This window comes from Hetaerina americana, unplaced genomic scaffold, assembly GCF_022747635.1.
Source record: "Hetaerina americana unplaced genomic scaffold, ioHetAmer1.1.p SCAF_145, whole genome shotgun sequence".
Classification (NCBI taxonomy): Eukaryota; Metazoa; Arthropoda; class Insecta; order Odonata; family Calopterygidae; genus Hetaerina; species Hetaerina americana.
The window spans coordinates 332,843-356,090 of NW_027286570.1; the positions used below are offsets into that span (position 1 = coordinate 332,843).

The 23,248-nt window shown below is 43.2% G+C and overlaps 1 protein-coding gene across 1 annotated transcript in view; it reads right to left on the bottom strand.

Annotated features, from left to right (window-relative positions):
* LOC139686660 (repulsive guidance molecule B-like) overlaps nt 1-23,248 on the bottom strand; it is a 93,006-nt gene that overhangs the window by 9,308 nt on the left and 60,450 nt on the right. Inside the window, exon 2 of the mRNA XM_071583704.1 lies at nt 1,741-2,020. Coding sequence (XP_071439805.1) covers nt 1,741-1,909 — 169 coding nt within the window. The 5' untranslated portion in view covers nt 1,910-2,020. The remainder of the gene's footprint in view (nt 1-1,740; nt 2,021-23,248) is intronic.

Here is a 23,248-nt window from a genome sequence, read left to right on the forward strand (position 1 = left end):
GGAAATGGTTTCGCTTATCGCACGGAGGAGCGAATATTTCAGGATGGGTTTTCCGAATGGACGAGATAGGAATGGCAATTGTCGGGGCGGCGGCAAGACCAGAATGTGACGTCTTCTGATCCCACGAAATATCCTCTCGCGGAAGTTGCTTGTGGCACTGCGGCGTCGAGATTATCCCACAAGGAAACCAAAGCCATGAATGAAATGAGTTTGGTGTTTCCTTGATATTTTCATCCACGCATTTCATTCATGGCGAGTGACAAGGAGCATTAGCCTCGCGCGAAAAAATATCTGACCAAAGAGAGACCTCTTTATTTGGCCACATAAAATCGTTGACTAAGGAAGTTTTGAGAAGTGTTAAATCGACATGCACTGATGCAAAACAAAAAACATAGATAAAAAAGAGAGTGCACCAATGAATCAGGGTCGTGAAAAAGCAGTGACATCGACAATACCAAATCGAATGTATTAGATTGCCATTATGCAATACTTAATTGCAATAGGCTTAGTCCTTGTTGTAACACCTACAATGAAGCAAATATTCTACTCTAGCAATCAACTTCGTGTCAGAATTGATTTATTATCCACAGATTCTAAATAATCGCGATCTATAGACTCGATGATTAAATTAGGTACGTATCATTTCATTTGGACTATCTGCTATTCTTTAGTAAAGAATTACTATATTTGAATGAGACGACAATCCTCTAAGTGTGGCATTCTTTTTCAAGTGTTCATTGACGTTCAAGGTATTGCCAGTTTTGATAAATTGAATGGCTGTTACATCCTGTAGTGTTCGTTGTAATATCTCAACTACATTCGGTATTCAATTCAACCGAAGTCTATGCGTTGTACTTCATTTTATGCCAAAATGTTTTGCACTGAATGTCTTTTCGATTCTTGTAATATGTACATAACTCAAAGATATCTGCCGTTAAGTTCGCAGTTTATATATTCCATACAGCAAATGCCATTAGGTTCTCTAAAAGACTTCGTTTTTTGCAGTTTAGTTCTCCATTTCTAAGAATATAATCTCAGATTGCTTTTTTATGTTTTTTTTTAAATTAGACCTTGCACTCTGATGGCAACCACGACCTACTCGTAAGTATTCCGCCATTATAAATGACAATTGAAATTAAACTTTTTGCTCACCAGATTTGTAATATTCCACTGTAAATTATTTTGGTTTAAACTTACACAAAATTACATTAATTTATGCGGTCTTATAGAGAAGCTTGTAATAATCAAAGCAATGATATTATATAAGCCTAACTGTGGAGGACTTACAAGGGTGTTTTAAACAGCGGAAAAGAAGATAGAATAGCAACGAATGGAGAGTACTTTGAAGGGAACAAATTCGATGTAGACCAAGTGTTGCAAAATAAAGTTTTGATGGCCCCAGTTCGCGTATTTATTGGACAGCCATCGTATGACAGCCTGTACAGCCGAAATGGATTTCCTTGAGCAGGGCCTTCATTAGAAATAAATGTCCCGCAAGATCCTTTGTATTCTTTTTTATACTATTTATATTGTGCAAAAAATATTTATATTGCCAACTGGGATATAGCATCCATCCCTGTAATCGCAAGCAGAGCCACGAAAAACCATATTGTCATCAATATATATATATATTTCTATTTACATGTATACAATAATGCCGATATGTCACTCAATCAGACTATTTCGATGCATAGCGAAATGTGAATCGATAAGAAACTATTTATCCGTCCAAGAACTCACCTCGGGCGGTCATCAGGATCAATATGGCGGCGAGGCGCAGGGCGGCCGTCGCCGAGTAGGGTGGGAGGGAGCGCCTCCCTTCGGCCGCAGGGGCGTCGGTCGGAGGGGCGGCGAGGCGTCGTGTCCGGCTTGGTCGTGGCGGGGTCCCGGGGCCCGGCCCCCGATCCATCACAGGGAGGGGCCCTACCCGCCGAACTGCCCCCACCGCATTCGAGCCCCCCTTCACTTCCGGCACCCGGAGGCAGGCGACAGTCCCATCGGAGCAAGGACGCTGCGGGATCTGCAAGAAAGAAGAATTAATTGGTTAATTAACTTACAAGAGGTGACTCGAAAGATGGTGGCGTTTTTAGTCCGCCATTTGGAAAAGTTTTCCGTGCACGAGACTTTAATTACTTACAAAACTTACAGGTATATAATACGGTGCACACAGAGTCAAAAAAATAACATGCGCATATTAACAAAGAGTTCATGCTCATTTCACTTCACCTTTTTGCGGGATAAGGTGGGTAAATGATAAAGAAAATGCAGGCCTTGAACTATATTCATTCAAGACCCAGCTAATAAGTCGAAATTTTTCCTGTACTTTTTATCATTATAGTAAAAAATTTTACTGTAATGATAAAATTAAAACAGTGCGTCACGTAAATTCGCATGTTTATGCAAGTAAACATTATTACACAGATTTCCCCATCTTTTTAAACTCTCAGTTGATCGATTTCGCTGAAGTATAATCAGTTAATCTAATTTTCGTAAACACATTAAATGTGACATTGAGTTCGGATAGGGTTATTAATTTTTATATTATAATACCCAGAAATACGTCATACTATATTCACACAGACAAAAATCATTTTGAAAGTGGTCAGGGAAGCTAACCTTTACAGATGCATTTCCGTTGAAGGTCGAATTTTTATCACGATAGGAATATTTTCACCTATGCTACTTATAGAAAAAGTATATACGCATAAATAATGGTCTCTTCTCAGAGATTGCATTAGGACCCCTGAAGTCCTAAGCCCCGCCTAACAGAACACAAAACACCCACGCAGGAGGCCTGTATCCCACTACCACCCATTCCTCCGCTTTGTCTTCGACACTCCCACGCTTCTCATTGATGTTCGTCATACTAATCCCCAAGGACGCCTCAATTTCACGACAAATCACACAACGATCTTCCTTGACCAGTTCTTGCACAGCATCAATGTTTTCTGGCCCAACAACTGATTTTGGACGACCTTCACGACTTTGATCGCTGAACAAACGGCGGTCATGATGGAATTCGTTATATCAGCGTTTCACAGTGGCAAAGATTGGGGCTTTATTGCCAAGGAGAAGTAAGCTGATCGATGCACTCCTGTCTTGATAATCCACGTCGAAAGTTGTAAAAAAATCATCGCACGAAAGTGTTCACGAGTTACCTCCATTTTTTCTCTGAGACCAAATTTTCGAGTCACTGTAAACAACAAAATGCTCTGAAGAAAGTTAGCGTTAAAAGGGTCAAACTTTCACATGGGAACGTCAGATGGCGCCTAAAGCACTTACTGTTGCGAAGGCTCAAAATATAAATAGTAACCCTCGTATATACATGTACATCTGCTCTCTCATCGACCCAACTTTCCGAATCACACAGCATTACGCTCCATGTCAAGTACTTAATTAATATTTTCTTAGCATTTTTCTTAGGACTCCTTGACTAAAGCTTCATCGTCAATATGTCTTCTTTACCAAACGCTTCCTTCCTTCTTCTCTTTGCCTATATTGGTCCAGAATAAGTGAAGCGTTCTACCTGGTCCTAGTGAATACCCTAACAATTAGGGATCTCTATTTCTTGGGACTTCAGTTCCCTTCTGTGAGATGCATAATACGTGTATCTTATTGAGCGGAAGTCACTTCCAATGACGCTTCATCAAGGCACGTATGCAGACGAAAAAGTGTCATCGGGAAGGGACGGGGGAAGAAGAGGTCACGTTCCTCGTGACCCCCGCTCACGTTATCAAGGGGGGAGGGGGCGTGCTTTGTCGGGCGGCATTCGCCGACGCAGGAGTGAGTGAGTGACAGCTTCGGCGAAAGGGAAGAAAGAGCCATAGGGGTGGGTCAGCGCGCCCCGCCAATCAATTAGCCCGCTCCAATTGGGGGGAGGGGGAGCTCTTCCACCTCACCACTCGCTCAATTGATTAACCGCTCGTCTCCTCTTTTAATTGCGCCCGCCACCCCTCCACGAGCAAACACGCAAACGAAACGCCCGCCCTCTCTCCCTCTCCTCATTTGTTTATTAACCGCTCGTTCCTCCTCTGGTCGCCAGTTCTGCGAAAAGCGAGGCATTTTTTTATTATACGCATAAGTGGGTGTGAAGAACATACGATGGTTGTAACCTCCGTTATGGTATAAAAAAATACACGGGAATAGATATAGAAAAGTTATAATTTTCATATAAAAACCACATATCTATACTATTTTAATACAAATTCGCCAAATAGATTAACACTAGTCATATCTCTATTTCATTAACTATTTTTCATATTCCTTCAGCATAATAAAATTCTGCCGGCTGAGATCGCAGCCAACCGATGATGGCATCTCTTGGAAGTTCCTCGTCGAGACGAGCAACAAAACATGTAGTGGCCTAACTTCACAGTCGTGTTTCCATGCAACAAAGGCGTAGAAATCTGTGGAAAACTTTCTAAATATTTCAGATATCATAAAATGCCGCTTTTCACGATGTTTTCATCGATTTCCGATGATTAGCGATATTAAATTAACTATCCATTGCGTAGATAACCAGAAGGATGACGCAAGAGATGCATTTTGAAGATCTAAGACCGCGCCTATGCTTAAGCCTGAGTTAAGTTTTCTTAAACTTCTTAAATCTTCTCATTCTCCGAAAGCATCAATTCCTATTATTTCAGGTAATTATTATCCTTGACATGCCGCAATCATTCGATTTGCGTGGTCGACGAGTATGCTTCTCTCACCTCTCTCTCACTCTGCGTTTATTTATCCCAAGCCCTCTTTGCTATTCGTGCTTGGGGGTTAGGTGGTAGAAGAGACTACATACTCTCGATCTGGGCCCAAAATGAAGACGACTATCTACCCTACTTCATTCTTGCTTCACACTCATTCTCCTCGCCCTCCATCGAGTTTTGAATTTTCTCGAGTCAACCAGACAGGAATCATTTCCAGCGGTATAACGAATGTGGTGGTGACGGTTGGAACGGGAGTCTTTCGGGGAACATGTTAGGACCGTGGATGCGATGCGGAGGGCACCAACGAGCAGGCAGCACCACCACCCATCGCTCGCACGAGCGGAAGGGGCGAATGAAAATCCTCGGCATCGGAGCGCCGCGTTCAACCGCCGCGAAACTCGCAGGCGTCCGTTTCCCAGTTCGTTCGAAAGATTGAAGACATTGCAGTTTCGATAACGTGGTAACCCTCCGCTGTTTGTTTACCTTAAGAACTCAATGCTCGCTTTGTATTCAATGCGTTCATGCAGCCGTCGCCTCTTCCTTGATCCCGGGAGACTTTGAGTTGCAATGCATGTATCCGGTTGGCAAATCGCCTGCCCTCGTTGCCGTACGTAATGATTACCAAGTCCCGCCTCGAGCCCATTTTGTTTTTTTTTTTACGATCCTTCTTTCATTTTCATTTAAGCTATTTTCTGTTCAAGAAAGACGAAACCCAACCGTAAGGGATTAACATACTGGAGGCGTCAACCCTTTTTAAGACGGAAATATCGGTACCTTAAAGTATAATGATCACTTAAAATCTCAAATGAGTCCCTCTCACGGCCGGACTCTGCGAGACGCGGACGATTTCACATCATTTTCGGTCCGAAACTCCTCTTCTTTGGAATCACTGACTTAACTCACTGAGTTGTGAGTGGAAAATGATTAGCATAATGCAGAGATTTTCCCGTCTGTTTTTCAGAATTATCACGTCAGCCGTTTTCATTTCGCATTTGATAGATTTGAACGGACTAATAAATAGCTCAAATTAATTAAACAAAAGGCAGAATTTAAAACTGGTTTTGTGTGATGAGGAATAAAAACAGTACAGCGTAAACCCTACGATTTTGAGTGTGTGCATACATACATACATACATATATATATATATATATATATATATATATATAGTATATATATATATATATATATATACACACACACATACATGTATATACCGCGTACCGTACCATATGTACAAGCACTTGTGTGCTTGTACATACGGTACAGTATGCGGTATATATACATATACGTCTGCACAATGAGATACAATAAGACATACCACACACACACATATGTATTATATATATATATATATATATATATATATATATATATATATATATATATATATATATATACATATATATGGGTCGCGGTAGTCCAGTGGGTAGAGCGTTGGACTGCTGACCGGAGGGTCCCGGGTTCGATTCCCGGGCGAGGCACTCTGGCCACCTGCAGCTCCACCCAAGCTCTTTAATTTTTCGGGTACCAGGTCTTCCTGGTAAACCATAACCGGCACAGGGAAAGGAACTGGCCCCCCTACCCTGATGTGTGAATTCCACACGCCGTATAGGGCTTAGTACTCGGTGAACTCTACCATCACCTACCAAAGCGACCTTCGGGTTGATTACTGTGTTTATGGTGTGGATATATGTGTACATGGTATGGATTACTGTGTGTGCGTGTGTGTACATAAACACACACATACTCTTTTGGTATTTTTTTGGTACCCTGCAAGCCACCGATAGGGTGTGTAACAGAGGGTTAATGCACACAGATTAATTTTTACGGAATATCCCCCCCCCATAGCGCGGTCGGACAACGTTATTCTGATCTCTTTAGTAAATTTCTCTGAAAAGTTTTAATATAGGATCCAATGTTCTAATTATGTGTTTATGATTTTGAAATTTTTAATCCACGGTCGTATCATTATAATGGTTTGTCGCTAAAAAGAAACAGTAAATTCTATTTTGAATCCATAAAAAAAATAAGTAGAAACAAGAGTGAGATCTGAAGAGCCCAATTCCTTTACGTGGCACAGGTTTTCTAGTTTCTCTTTTGATTAATTGAAAATACTGTCGTTCCCTAGGTTGCGAACGCGGGTGATGCGTGGGATACCATTGTTACTACGACGGTGTGGGCGGTCTTTGCCACGCAAAACGTTTCTCGTATTTTTTCTTCTTTCCAGGGTTACTCTTTGTTCTCTTCTAGTCTTTAAGGCGCTCTTGTCTCCCTCCTATTCGATTGCTTTCGCCGCCTCTTACCGCTCACCTTGATGACACGTATCGATAAAACTGGCACTACCCACTCTTGATTTGATGCTAGGGCATTAGCCCACGCCAAGACTAATATGAGCGATTAATTGGCGCAAAATCAATTAACAAGGGTTCTAAGACGAAGAATGCTTTTGTAATGCCAACATGAATGTCCTTGTTTTAGAGCCATAGGGAAAACTATGCTCAGAAGTGATATTGAAATAAAAACGAATTCACTTCCAAAAAATAGGCTCTATTTAAAAAGATATGTGAAAGTAAAGGAAAGTTCATCTTTTTTAATGGATGCACACCTACTTAAATTCATCCGCTCGCCAATTTCAGCAAATCGATGAAATTTCAGAGCTGTTGTTACCGCTTTGTCACGTTACTATCATGGCAAAGATTCGGTGTCAAATTTACAAATCACACAGATCACGTTAAAGCAAAGGAATAATTTCCGTAGGAGGTATACATCCCCTTTCGCCATGTTCCTTTGCCCTTAACACCCTGATTTCCGCCGGTGAAAAGTCAATAATAAAGTGAACGGAATTAGTGTTGAGATAAATTCTTCATGCATACGTGAATATTTCGTTTCCCAATTTGTCCTTGGGCAATCGAGATAATAGAAATATGCCTTCAAAGTCCTGCCGTCTATCATTCTGAAACCGGTAGTGATATAATTACGCGGAAATGATGAAAAGAGGGAATTTACAAGTGCAACATATCCCGGCTATGTTGAAAATAAGGAAAGGGATGATAACGACTCGATCGTAATTATGCAACACCGCTCGAGAGCTTTGCGCTGAAATTCCGCGTCCTCCGCAGTACATACAATAGACATTTACCTTACATTGGCCTCTGCGTACTCCATGTTTGACTTTTTAAGTCTACCACTCAGCGCGTGACGTCGTAATAAGGAGCCCTCCGACATATTAGTCGCAGCCAAACCTCTGATGAACTTCGTCGAAAAACACAAAACCAAGCGGACTGAAATTCACCAATAAAGGATACGGCTTTTTCCATGCCCGACGATGTGATGATTTCCAAGATCGATTCCTTATTATTGCTAAGAATACTCTGGAGACTCGTGGTTTCGCTCACGCGCAAACAAAAAATAATCGCCCTAGTCACGATTCCAATCCCGCCTTCCTTCTCTGGGCTATCACGCAATAATGGCAAATCTCGCGTTCTGCTTGAAATGCGTAAATTCTAAACAGCATTCATATCTAAGCCCTTAGGCCATTCAACATGAAAAGCTTCAAGTTCTGCGGTCCACTTCCAAGGGAAAACGTTTTCGAATAATCAGTTTATTAAGCGAACATTTTTTTTTACGAAAATGAGAGAATCTGTAATTGGTTTTCATACGAGTCGGAGGCGAAAAAAGGTCTCGCGGGACACTGTTGCCACAGCCTGGGGCGGTATCGCCTACGCACCCAACGTTCGCACGCCAAGACTTCTTCTTTTTCCCTTCCTCTTCCCACGCACTGAGGCGGCAGGGCCTTGGGAGATTGATGCGAGGGCCCGCTCATGTACAGGTATGAGCGCACGCCTGAGACGGGAGTTCCGGGGAAAGGGCGTGGCCACCATGCGATGCAACAATGAACTGCGACCGCGCATGCGCGATGGTTGGAGTCGAGCGCGCGGCTGATTCACGTCGGAAAAAGTCGAGATTATGTGAATAAAAAACCGCGACTTTCTCCTTTTAATCTGCAGTCGAATATTTGAGATGAAATCGATTTCTTGCCCAATTTGGGTCTTTTCATGGATGAACGGGGGATTTTATGTTATTTACCGTTACTGATCATCCGCTGATTAGTCATTAGATATAGTGGTCCATAGTTTGGGTATACCTAGCACATATATATATATATATATATATATATATATATATATATATATATATATATATATATATATATATATATATATATTTATTTATTTATTTATTTTTTTCTATATATATACATAAGTGCATATATATATATATATATATATAGAATGCTTTATTATTATATATATGCCATTATGCTATAAATCTTACGTACACTGAACAGAAAAAATCGAAAATTGACATTTACATAATCATTAATATATATTTAGAGTGAAACGAGTATCAAGTCTGGAGACTACCGCAATCGCCTGAAGTCATGTGAATAAATATTTAGCTTTGAGGTAAATATACTTTCGCTATTCATGCTTTCAATCATAATATCTTGACGTGGATCCAAAGATGACTGTCGATTTGTCGCTCCGCGAATTCATAATACGAACAAATGTAAAATCAGCAGATGAAAAATTAAGAACTTTCGAGATTGCGGGATAGGAGACTGATGATGTACGGGAGAGCTAATGTGAATCAAAGAAAGGAAGAATCACACGGAGAAGGAGACTGGGGTGGACATCACTGAGACGTAATGCCTCTGTGAGGAGGAAAAGGGAGGACGAGAGGGCCCAAGGAGGAAGACCGAGTGAAATATATGTGCATTTTACACAACTAGACACCGGAAAAAACGTAAAAACTATCGGAAGTGTTTCAAAAAAGAATCGCCCTCCGTCACTTTATTTCACATCCATTTTATCGATCTGGAGTTTTATGATTGATAAAAAAATATGCGAAATATTACGACCAGAATTCATCAAAGTAAAATCTCTTTATTACAGCACACAATGGATAATGCCGTGGCATCCCTAGTAAACAAGGACGTATCATGGCAACTCGGGCGGGATTAAACCTACTACGAGTTGTGTGAAAGAATCGGCATTGGATGGAGAATAATTGAGATTTGCTGTCGACCAGCATTCCAAATGAAATACTGACGAACAAACAGAAATAGCATGATCTTAAATTAGCTCGGAATATTAACGCAAAAACTTATTTTGTGTGATGTGTAAACAGTAGGGGTTCATTATTGCACAATAGTGTTTCGTCGAATGAATATTATCGACGTTGTTTCCGCGGCGGGGTCTCTTCAAACCACCCTCCCTCCCCCCCCTCCCACTTAATTCCTTCGCCAGGAAACCTCGGGACGCAGTCCCCTTCCGAAAACACCGACCCCTTCCCCCCCCCCCCAACGCCCCCTCCGCCCCTACGACCCCTTCCGCCAAACGCTCGCGAGGACAGGCGTAGGCGATGGAAATTACGCTCACAGGCGGCGGCGGCAAGCGGCAGCTACATCCCCCCCTCCACCATCCCACCCCCCTTCCGTCACCTTGGCGACGCCCCAGCCTCCCGACCGCCACCCCCCACCCCCTATTCCTTTTCTTTCATCTCCAGTCACGTGACTTACACGCACTACTTCCGGTGCTGGCGGACGGGAGTGAGTGTGGTGTCAAAAGACGCGTGGGAGGAGGGGAGAAGAGGCCTCCCCCTCCCAATCATCATCACATGATGAGGGGGGCCCCTCACATGAGAAGGGGGCGGATGTCAAGGCAAGGGCCCAGGCCCTCCTCCTCACTCTCACTCCTTCCCCCACCCCCACGCGCTGCCATGGCGGGTGTACGTATGGTAGACACTCGGGAGGCCCCTGGGGGAAGTCCGCTAATATCGCGCGCGCTCTAACCGCTGACGGAAGCGCATTGCGCCCCATGTTCATAATATTTTCATCCCAATTGAACCAGTCTTTCACCACGGTCACAACATTTAAACACAAATATTGAGAGAAAGCAATTAAGCACGCACTCAATATTACAAAATGGGAATATAAGGCGCCCCACGAGAAACCTAAAGTTGGGATTGCCATCCGTAATAATGATATCGGAGACATATAATTGGTATATATTCCATATTATCCATATAGGCCATATTATCAATGCGTACCTAAGCAACCACAGTAATCGATCCAAAGACTGGTTTAATATTAAGTTAGGGTAGAAAGCATCTAATACTAAGCCCAAAATCTAATTTGTGCTAGGCGCGGCTCGTTAAATTCACACATTAGGATGTGGGGGCAGTTCCTTTCCCTGGACCGCCTGAGTGTCCTTAAATTAAGACATTCCCCGTTGTTTTCCCTTCCAAACCATTCAATTGCCAAATTTGATGGAATCCAGCATAACTTTCTGGAAGGAAAGCATTACCACGGCAAGATATTACATTAAACATTATATTACGTTCACTCGGACCGCGTGGGTCTTTTACAAAGCGTTTTTGTGAACAAAATTGTAAAATATATGCTGCGCGGACGTTGAGAACGTGTAGAAATTGATAGCCGATGATTAAGTTACTACATCCGTTCCAAATTTCATTTTTTTCAGAAACGATTTATCTCATTAGCCCCATCCTTCATAAACTTTTGTTCTTAGGTTTAAAGTACTGAGTAGCACGTAAACTTCTTCGTTTTACGGATGAATGCCCACATGTTTTGCCGCCGCATAATTCATAGCTCCTCGTCACATCTGCAATGGGGGCACTGCCCCTTACGTACCGCTTATGCCTGATGCAAAGAACAGTAAGGCTACTTAATTTTATAGATTTGTATTAATATTCCAAATCGGTGCTACTAGGGGGTTGCTTGGACTTAGCAACTTAACCCGATCATAAAAAGTAAGAAAACTCAACACAAATTTTTATTACAATACACCTTCCACGCAAAGATAATACGCTAATAAAGGGAAAATTTTAATATTTAAGGGTGTTACTACGCGTTTCGTTACGTTGTCCTAATAAGATCACTCCTAGATTAATTTAATTCCAGCCTTTAATGATATTTCACGGTTTAATTCAGATTGCGGGGCAAGTCAGCATGCAATAGTATCTACTGGAAAGCCAAACGAAAAAAATAAAAAAGAATTCTCCAATTTTTCAACTGTCTTTTTGCTCGCGACCACTGGAAAATGACAATGCCTTCCTCTTAATGTGTAAGTTATTTATCTTTCTTCTTACTATCTGTTCTATTTTCCGCATTCACAATTATGGGCGGCATAACTTAAAAATATAAAAGATGAACTTTTTTGAATTTCATCGTCCTTCGCCAATATTGAGAGTAATCGTGGGGTTTGTCGCCCGTGGCTCCTTCAGCGAAAGACTCTCGAGTTAGCCGGAATCTAGGCTATACAGAGATCGTGACGTCAAGACCCTCAACGAATCCCGGTAACAGGTACCCGACCCTATAATATCGACGCTAAACTCGGCCTCCGAACCATTTAATCGCCCGCGTACGCGTGCAAATGGGACCGCGGTCCAATCTGTGGATCAACTGATTGCCCATTCAAAAGGGAATGTCCCTCCCGCCATCCCCTACCTCCTTCTCCCCACTCCCGCCCCCCCCCCGCCCTGAATCGTTTTCCCCCCTCTTTTTATTTTTCTCCTTTCATAGCGTTCAGCGGAGAGATGGGTTTCCAGCGTGAGAGGGGAAGTATGGCAGGAGGAGGGGAGGGGGAAGGAGGGTTTGGATAGGGGAGAGTGGGGGAGGTGCGCGTGGAATGGACCGAAAATAATCTCGCATCTGGCGGGGCGGCGAATGTTTCGAGTTAGGTCCAGTCCCTGCCGCGAGGGGCGCGCCTTGACCGAAGACACAGGGGTCGTGGGACCAAATTCGTGAACGGTCGATTTAACAAACGTCGATTTTCCAATTCGGGATTAAGTCTTTGTTCGGAATTCACTCCGCACTGCTTGAAGCTGAAATCGAAATTTGTCTTCGTGGGTGAACGTCAAGACTAAAAGAAAAAAAATTGTGAGCGATTCAAACAGATCAACATTTCAAACTGTCAACAATTGTTTTTGATGGGAAGTGTTTGGAACACACCTGCTGCCAAGAGGCTAGTCCAAGGCGATCGCCGATGCCCTAGGGTACTTCTTGGGTCAAAGGAACAGTTGGTTTCGTTCAGCGGGCCACCACGATGCTACCCCCAAACTTAATAGCAGTTCATAAGGCTAAACTACTGAAGGCGTACGGAACGGCATTCATCGCGATAACAGTTTTGGGGCCAACAGTAAATAAAAAAACCTACCCACAAGTTTGAGTGAATAGATCGTAATCTCTCCGCATAATTGGGAAACCTTTGGAATGGGCCGCCTCCATAAGAATTTGGGAAGTTCACAAAGCACAACTTGAACCAGAATGTTTAGTAAACAATCATGGTATATCATTGACATACATACATACATATATATATATATATATACATACACACACATATATATGAACATATATATGTATATATACACACATATATATGAACATATATATGTGTGTATATATATATATATATATATATATATATATATATATATATATATATATATATATATATATACTAGTATATACATAAACAGAAGTTATCATTACTTGAGTACTTCTGTTTCTTCCGATGAAGACGGAGCTAAATTCCGTCGAAATTATTAAGAAATGACATGCGAGTGATCTTTTTATGTGTTCTTATATTGTTTTTTGCTGTCTAAGGTTTTTATTCAAACCTTCCGTGTTACTTCGACGAAGTCATCTATGTATGCGTGTATATATATATACACACACACACATACTAGTATGTATACACATATTTTTCCCCACGAGCCCTCGATGGTAACTTTTAAAAGCACATCCTTAATTACATCTCGAAACACCCACTTCGTCATCGTCGTCCCCTAAATGCTACAAATGACATCGATAGAGGTGCACTTTTAGGGAAAATAAGGAATCTGATGACGACGGTCGAGCCGTCGAAACGTCAAAACTACATATGTGAGTGTCCTTCCTTTGTGTTCCGTTTCAAAATTCTACACCAGTGTTTATATATATATATTTATATATGTGTGTATATATATATTTATATATATGTATATATATATATATATATATATGTATATATATATAAAATATCTTCGAAATGGAACGCTCTTCGGCGACACACAAATATATAAAAAACACAGATGTAGATTTTTAGAATATAGAGACACAAAGAAAGGACACTCACAATTTGTTATTTTACGTTTCGACAGCACGGCTGTCGTCTTCAGAATCTTTTCAGAATTGTCGTCTTCAGAATTCTGAAGACGACAGCCGTGCTGTCGAAACGTAAAATAACAAATTGTGAGTGTCCTTTCTTTGTGTCTCTATATTCTAAAAATCTACATCTGTGTTATATATATATATATATATATATATATATATATATATATATATATATAGGCGGCTGGGTAGCTGATTGGCTGCATCTGCATCATCGCCATCGAAGGCGGAGAAGTTCGCCCGCCCTGTTTGCCTCATTCGGCCATCGACAGCGCACGTGGGATTTCGAACACGAGTACGAAACGGGATGCAACAAAAGAGCAGCAGAAATGGCATTCCACTCTCGCGGAGGTGAGGGAGTGGCGGTGCGACTACGGGGGTGGCGAGTCACCGCAAATGCACCAACCCAGTGAAATGAAAGTTTGCGGGAGAGAGAAGAGAGAGAGTGAAAGGATTCGACAGCATTACATTGCACTACTGACAGCCAAGGCGACCCCATTTCCAATTTTTTTCGACCTACCGATTCGAAATTCTGCTTCTGTGTTACTTCATCATAAAAATGCGGGCGCGCACACACATACACTTAATTCTGGATCGGCACAAGGTCATTTTGCACATAAAAACGAAACGAAACTAATTACAATGCAAATGAAAGAGTGCTTTTGGGTCCAAAAATGAAACGGGGTCGTTAAACGTCTGGTTTTTAGGGGTTAGTGCCCTATCTCCTCCCTCTCTCGAATCGGGAGGGCACGCCAATGTCTGTCGTCCGCCCACGCGTACCCCCACCCGCCTCCTTCGTCCCCCTCCCCTCGGCGGAGACAGAGAGAGAGAGAGAGAGAGAGAGAGACTGACTCCCTGAATTTGACAATCGGACCGTAATCTGCCCGACTTCCGGATGGAGAAATTCTCTCTCTCTCTTCAAACTGCACGCTTAACTTCAGTCTTCACTTCTTTGAGAAGTTCCGCATGTTTGTAGCAAAATTACAATCGTACTTCTCCGCAGGAAATTCGAAAATTGGTGCGACATACCACTGCGGCACGCCATTGCGCGATGGTGACTTAGGACGGCGAAAAGCACGTCGCGCAAATGAATTTCATGGGACTACTCTTTTCCACTAAACATTCAGCTTATTTTTTGGTTTTTAATGTACGTAATTCTAGGCTTGACCTGCATCGTACCTTCTTGCCCGTTACTCGCGCTGTATAACTACACACGATCTCCGATGGGCTGCACGATGGATAGTGACCATATCGTTTTCAACTTTGTCCACTTTTAAAGCCTTCCGTTGAAGTTTTAGGTCACTACTGGTTAAAAGCTAAGATGCTAAAATGCTAAGCTAAAAAATACTAAACAACAAAAATACCAAAACGTTTACTATTTTGTTCGTGCATTCCATTCGTTTCTCAATTTTAATGAGCTGTAAAACATTCGTTTGCAAGAATATTTCATGGTTTTTCAATGCTGCCCTTGCTGATATTACATCAAATACACGGTTTTCCTCGCATTTTGCATAAAAGAATCTAAATATGATTTTTATGGAGAACTTTGTGTCAAATCTTTTAACATGTGTCAATCTTTCAATGTGTATCGTATGCGTTGATATTGTCTCCAGGGCGCTGCAAAATATCGTCAATAGACGCAATTTCAACGGCGGAGAAGTCCAGTGTGTGGAGGACTTGACCTCCGATCGGAAGGCCCGGGTTCGATTCCGCTTGATGCCTCGGAGCACCGTTAACTTCACCCATGCGCGCGAAAGGGAAAAGAATTATCCCCTCCCTTAATAGTCCGTCGTTATCAGAAATTCACACGCCGTGCAGAGGATAAGTGTTGGGTGAGCTCTAACCTCACCTATCAAACCAACCTTCGGGTGGACGACTGATGGTTTGGACATGCCTTTTTCCGCATCTTTTAAAGGATAGAAATGTCGGGTTACGACGAAGGGACGTCGTTCACGTAATGTCTCTTGCGATTTCCTCGATCACTGGGCGAATTCGATCAGAATCGATTTAGTATTTTGGAAGAAGAGAGCCCCCATCGCCTCGGGCCTTCCCTCCTCCCCCACTGACCCCCAACTGCGACCTTACGAGAGGTGCTCTTGGGAATCCCAATGGATACGATTTTTATATTAACAGTTTAGATTTCCTCTAATTGGGTCAACATTCAACAAGGTGGAGTATGCCCGTGGCACAGCGGGGTTTCCCCGGGGGTCCGCACGCGGTTAGACGCGGGGGAGAACCGTCTTGTTTCTCTATCGGGCGCGCAGACGCTCCGGCGGTGATATTCTTGTGTGTCTCCAATCTTGGAGACGACATCGCTCTGTGTGTGTTGGGGGGCGAGGGGGGGTCCTTGGGAAAGGGTGGATGAGGCGGAGGGGGGGGGAAGGGATATGAGTCGTCGCAATTGGCGAGTTGGCAACTCCCCGAGGCGGTCGTCGCAATGAGCAACACGCACGCACGCCGATTCGCGCGTCGTAACGCAGGCACACCTGGGTGCCTCCCACACTTGCGCGCGACTCGCGAAGTGCGTACTTACGCGATAAATTACGCGCGCACGCACACAATTAAACGGCAACATACGCGGAATATGACGCTGTTGGACACTGAACCTGCCTTACTTTTTTATTAATGGCGGTCTACCGTTCAAGGGAGGTCTTCGAAGGTCACGGTTCTAGTTACATCCTGCAGCAGTATTTCTAAGCCTCTCAACTACCAAGCACCGTACACCCTACACTACAGGGTAACCAGTCTGTAACCCCGCTTACTACATGCATCACTTTATTTGGTCCATCGTGTATTTAGCCTTTTCCTCCCTCTACCAAGCTTGCTGATGATTATCCCCTTTTAAATATAGATCAGTCTTTCACTGCCTTTTAATTTTTTAGTACCCTGCAAGCCACCGCTAGGGTGTGTGGCAGGGGGTGAATACACGCCAGACTGATTTTGGCACGATTATGATCCCTACTGCGGTCGGGCCGTGTTATTCTGATGCCTTATCGTTCGTGGTAGAAATGGAATCTTAAATCTATCAGTTCTAAACTTAATCTCTGTAATTTTATTGACATAATCTCTCCTATCGTAGTAATATGGGGTTAATAATACATTTTCTTATTTATGCAAGATATACCTTCGCTCCGTGAGTGATTGCCAGCCTAGCTGTTCTGATATTTTGGATTCGCTACTAAGTTTATCATAACAAAGTTTTACAAATCTAGCTCCTCTACGCTGCACGCAATCCAATGCGGCAATAAATCCAACTTCTTGAGGATCCCATATACTTGCAGCATATTCTAAATGAGGGCAAACGAACAAAATATAACATTTCTCTTTGACCTTTTCATCATATTTACCCAGTACTCTTCTGATAAATCCTAATTTTTTATTAGCTTATTCATAAAAGTTGGTGTCATTCATATGCCCTGAATCCAACTTTCCTGCCTTCCTCGAATGTCTACCAACATTCCTCTCTCCATCCCAGAATTTCTTCTTTGGTTTTCTTTTCCTTCCATTTTACTTTTTCCTCCCTTCCTGACCAAACTACAAGCGTATCCTCGCCCATCGAGACGCGCATTCTTCAACTCGTAGTTCGCACCAGGAGTCGAGGCATCCCTCTCCGCTACAAACCCCTTCCATTGCACAGCATTCAACACGAAGATTGGTTTTGATCGGTGAGGTTAGAGCTCACGCCAAGTTGAGCCCGACAAGTCCACACATCAACGGGATAATAATGGGGAGACGAGTCCCTTTCTCTCTCTCCACCACCATTCATTCGCTTTGCCACACACCAGAAGGTGCCCAGAATATCGCACCGCTCGGAGCTCTTCTAGAGGGAGCAGGAATCGAACGCTGGACCCTTAGGTCGATGCTTCCACCCGCATACTTACTAGGCTGCTCCAGTTGTGACTGCACCGACAGGGCGTCGAAAAGAAATCAAGCTCAAGTCGATCCGCTCAAGAATCCGCAGGTTTTTCATTTATACGCAACCGGATTCAGTTATTTTGCACGGCCCTCGGAATTTTAAATAAAACTCGACAATAGCTCTTAAATAGGGAGAGAGGGAGCGCTTTGCTAGTCCTTGGTGAGCGATGCGTGGTGGAATTCCACAAAGCCGCGGCCGCCGGGATTCGCGGAGAACGCACAACGTGCGCCTTTTTGAAACGACGTTGCGAGGCGGAATTAAAGAACATTCGCGGAAAAAATTCCTAAGTTTCCCTACTATAATTGTATCTCGTCGTCTAAATCTGCCAACACTATTTCCGTCACAGACATTCCAGTCACGGATCTCCTTTTGCCTTAACATCATATCCATCGGTGTAAAACACTTTCTTACTTTTCCACAGTTTTCATTAACACACAATGAAAACATTTTTGAAGCTTCCATTTCAATTCGTGCAAGTTCGAGTGAGGTTGGCATTGAAAGGATTGTGGAAAATCGAGTAACTGACTACTGCAATGGGTTTCCCACAATTGCATCTAATTCATTTCATGAACTACCAATCAGTATCGTGGTGATGCGGATACGCATTTGAAATAATTCAAGTGTGCTTTATATTGCGGCATATGGCTAGGGTATCCACAGTCATATGAGAGTATTATTCTGTTTTTGCATAATAGCATTCTTCTCAAGATTACACAGAAGGAGGAAAACGTCTTTTTTGATTCATAAAATCGGTGATGAAGTAGGAGACAATTTTTTTGGATGAAAATGGAAGTAAAAATATCCTCAGCCACTATCTTAATCGAGTTATACATGTAGCGCGGTAAAACATTTTCCATTGGAAATATCGTCACAATGTTCTTATGAAAAATTGTGGAGAGATGATCTAGCCTATCGTAGTACGAAGGGGGTAATAATACATTTTCACCATCACTGCAAAAGAGAGGCCCTTCCAATTTACGCAAGAGATTTAATCTGTAATTTAACCTTCGCTTCGAGAGTGATTCCCAGCCTAGCCGCTCAAGTATTTCGGATACACTACTAAGTTTATCATAACAACGTTTTACAATTCTAGCTCCTTTCCGCTTCACGTGATCCAATTCGGCAATCAATCCCAACTTCTTGAGAATCCAATATACCTGTACTAGCAGCATATTCTAAATGAGGCATAACCAGCGACAGATAACATTTATCTTTGAACTTTTCATCACATTTACCACGTACTCTTCTAATTAATCTTAATTTTTTAGTTAGCTTGTTCAAATATTCCCCGTATGTGTTCACACAGGAGAGATCGTGAGTGAGGGTAACGCATAGGTATTTAATTGAGTCTACACATTGCATTTAGGTGCTCCCAATGCAGTAGGCATTCGGGTGGAAATTGCCCTTTTTCCAAATATTCATCACTGCCTGACTATTTCGGTATTTTCTCCAAACATTTGAACAGTGCCCGCGACCAAGGACACACTCGCACCTCATGAGTAATAAGAATAAGCGAACCACGGGTCTTGGGAGCATTGTATACATTTGCGAGGATAATATCCATTTGATAAACATTTAATCTCTGGTCACTACATCATTAGACTGTTCATAGTACGCCTGATTTCATTTGCACCACTTGAAAGTAACGCAAAAACATTTGTGGGTCGAGAAAAAATTGAATTATTGTTTTCTACTTTGCAAAAACGACGCTCATGCAATCACCTCGAGGGTCAAATGCACGATTTGTACATTCCACTTGGTGTGCGTGTATGCTTTGGCCATCCCTCTCCTATTCCCCCCACCTCCTCCCAGGTGCAAAGGGGAGCGGGGGCGGAGGGAGCAGGATTCTGATGCTGGAACTGGGGGTGGGGCGGCGGAACCTCTCTTTGACGGGAGTGTGTGGGGGAGCGAGTGGGGGCGAGAGACAGGACGCCCTCTATAAATAACCGCCCCCCATTTCTCCCCTCCCCTCACCCTTCTCTTGCTCCACCCCCATTCTACCTCCTCTATTCAGCCACCTCTCAGCCACAAGACGAATAGAGTGGAGAGGGGGGGATGCAAATTTATCAAATTATCCTGCGTGCATCCCCCTCTGGTTAAAGAGGGCACTGAAATAAATTCCTTTCACGGTGGCTATAGGTTTCAAAAATAGGTAAAATGAGCACGTCGCCATAGTTAGGTCAGTATGAGTAGGAGCTCACAACTCTAAAGACAAGAAGAATTACTCATTTTACATTATAAACAGAAAGGTTAAGGTTGATGTAAACTTATTCATCGAGAATACTTTTCTGGACACAAGGTGTGAGACCTTGGCGACAGGAGAAGCAGAGAAAAAAAGAGCTCGGAAACGATTGAAAGTGTGGTGCTACGCAGAAGTGATGATAAAATTGATAAAAATGGAGTGACGAAATGAGTAAGCACTTGGAAGAGAGCCTTTGAAGGGATGTTTACTGGATGAAGGATTCGTCAAATTCTGGGGAAACCGTATATATGCCGGTAGACGCGATGAGGTAGAAAGAAAAACCATTGGCCCGGACGGGGGCTTTCGAACCTGGATTTCCTGCAGTTCGGATATCTCATACGATTGCTATAATTTCGTCGTCCGGCATTCCGTGAGAACATCTAGTTTTCTTAAAATATCCCTCAGAGATTGAGAGTACGGAGAGACCATGGTGCATTAGTGAGCTTAAAACAGCTGAAGCACTCGGCCAAAACCCGACGGCTCCAGGTTCCATTCCATTCTGGGCAATTGATTTTTCCAAAGAGATATGTCTCGCGTTTGAAGGCAATAGGAGTTGGGGCCTCTTGAAGGCCAGGCCGAACATCACTCCAGACGCGCATCCGCCGCCGACACATCACCTGCTTTTCCGACCGCCACGACCTCTTCACCCCGATTAAACGTTCCCAGGCATAAGGTAGGTTTATGTTAGTTGATAGAAAATGTATTTGAATGCGTGTAAGTTTGCATGAATTTGTTGGTTTTGCATGTGTTTTTATTCTATATTACGGGGGTGGTGACCAAACACCCCCCGCCACACGCCCTTGCGGCAGCTTGCAGGGTGTGTGACCCCGGGGGGGGGGGGTGCTGGCGGGGGGTGTGGCTTGTGTATATGTAGATCCCACAATTCCATTCTCCATTTTATCAGATCTTACATTTTATGCCCACCCACGCGGGTCAAACTGCTTTACAACAACCATAAAGCAATGACTTGCATGCGGAATGGCATTACACTCGTGCGAGAAAAAAATTAACAAGAGTGATACTGGTCGAACTGTAAACGAGATGACAATGGACAACATTACGAGAAAAATATATTAAAAACCATTAGGAATAAAGAAGGATATTTTGGTCCACAAGTAGCAGATTTCCCTTGCAACAGAAAAGTAAGGGACCACTGAAAATGAAGTCCTCTCGAGTAGTGTGCGGTTCCGAAGAGAGTGAGAGGGGGGTTGTCACGAGGTGACGGCGCGGCCTCCACTTCGTCCGCAGAGGCCCCTGTGTGTCCCGCTCGCAGCAGCATCATCGCCTCTACCCCCACCGGCGGCCACTCGCACACCATTCCACCCACGACGGCGATAATTCTCGCGCTCACGGCTGAGGTCACAACGCCGCCCAAGGCCGCCCCGATACGTAAGCAGTTGCTCATTGTTATAGAGGCAGGCGAGAGCAAGAGCTCTTTGAACTTGAATGGGGGACGGACGGTCAGAGTTCCGCGTTCCAGTTCCCAGAGGAAGCGGGGGAAAGCGGGGGGGAGGGGTGGAAGAGAGTTTGGCTGCTGAGAGCGCGCCCCGCCGACTCTCTTTGCCTCCCTCCGCCCTTGAGTCGATTGTTAATGCTTTCCGAAGGCAGAAATTAGTAACACGATCCTCCCGTTTGTGGCTGACTACTTCTACCCCAGTAAGCACATCACCTCCATTAGCATTTCAATCCGATTGAGTCATTTGTCCGCGACCTCCTCCACTCTACAAGTAATATCCTTTCTAACGGCTATTCCCTCTCTCGCGCCGATGGTTTACTTCTTTCGCCCGACAACCTTCTTCACTTGGCCTTTACCTACTACCTTGATCAAAAATTTCCCGGAATTTATTCAGAAAATTAAAAATACAAGTTTATTCATCTAAATCTATATTGTCCCCTTCAAAGTAATCCCCATCGACTGCAACACACTTATGCCAGCGCTTGATCCAATCCTCGAAACATTTTTTATATTCGGTTTTCGGTATGTCCATCAGTGCTTCCTGCTATTTTTCCATTACTTCCTCTCGGCTGCTAAAACGCGTTCCCCGTAATGGTTTTTTAACTCGATTGAACAGAAAGAAGTCACAGGGAGCCAAATCAGGTGAATTCGGTGGCTGTTGGATGGTATTTGTTGCATTTTTCGTCAAAAAATTACGAATAATGATAGCACTGTGCGACGGTGCGTTATCATGGTGCAAAATCCACGAGTTTTCTGCCCACATTTCTGGTCTCTTTCGGCGAATTGCTTCACGCAAACGTCTCATAACGCCCAAATAATACTCTTTGTTTGCTGTCTGGCCTTCTGGCAAAAATTCATGATGCACTACACCGTTGTAATCCATGAAAACCGTCAGCATTGCCTTCTTTTTTGACTGAAAACGACGTGGTTTTTTTGGTCTCGGCTCATTTGGTGAACGCCATTCACTTGCCTGATGTCTGGATTGCGTGTCGTACTCATAAACCCACGTCTCGTCTCCAGTAATGATCCTTTTGATGAATGTGGGATCGGATTCAGCCTCGCAAATCATGTCTTTTGCGACGTCAACACGGTCTCTTTTTTGCATGAAATTGAGGTCTTTTGGCACCAACTTTGCTGCTACACGACGGAAACCCAAATCATTAACCACAATGTCTTGGGCGGATCCATAGGCAATGTTCAAGTCCTCCGCTATTTCTCTGATGGTTAATTTGCGGTTATTGACCAACATTTCTTTTACTTTATCAATTTTTTCACCGACTTTCGATGTCGATGGTCTGCCACTGCGTTCATCATCTTCGATTGACTCACGACCACTTCTGAACCGCTCGTGCCACTGGTAAACGACCGTTTTTTTTAGAGAATCGTTGCCGAAACACTTTTCCAACATTTCCAACGTCCGTGCGCCACTAAATCCGTTTTTTACGCAAAATTTAATACAAGTTCGTTGTTGCAAATTTAAATCCATTTCTGCAATTGTAAAAAATCGCCAACACACACAGAGATAGATGTACTCTTGGCTACGTAACTTTTGCAAATGTCAAGTTATGACACTAAGATTTAAAGGGAATATCAACAACAGATGTACCAATTTAACAAAAAAAACAGAACTCAAATCGGAACGATGGGAGCGGCACACGGTGGTTATTCCGGGAACTTTTTGATCAAGGTAGT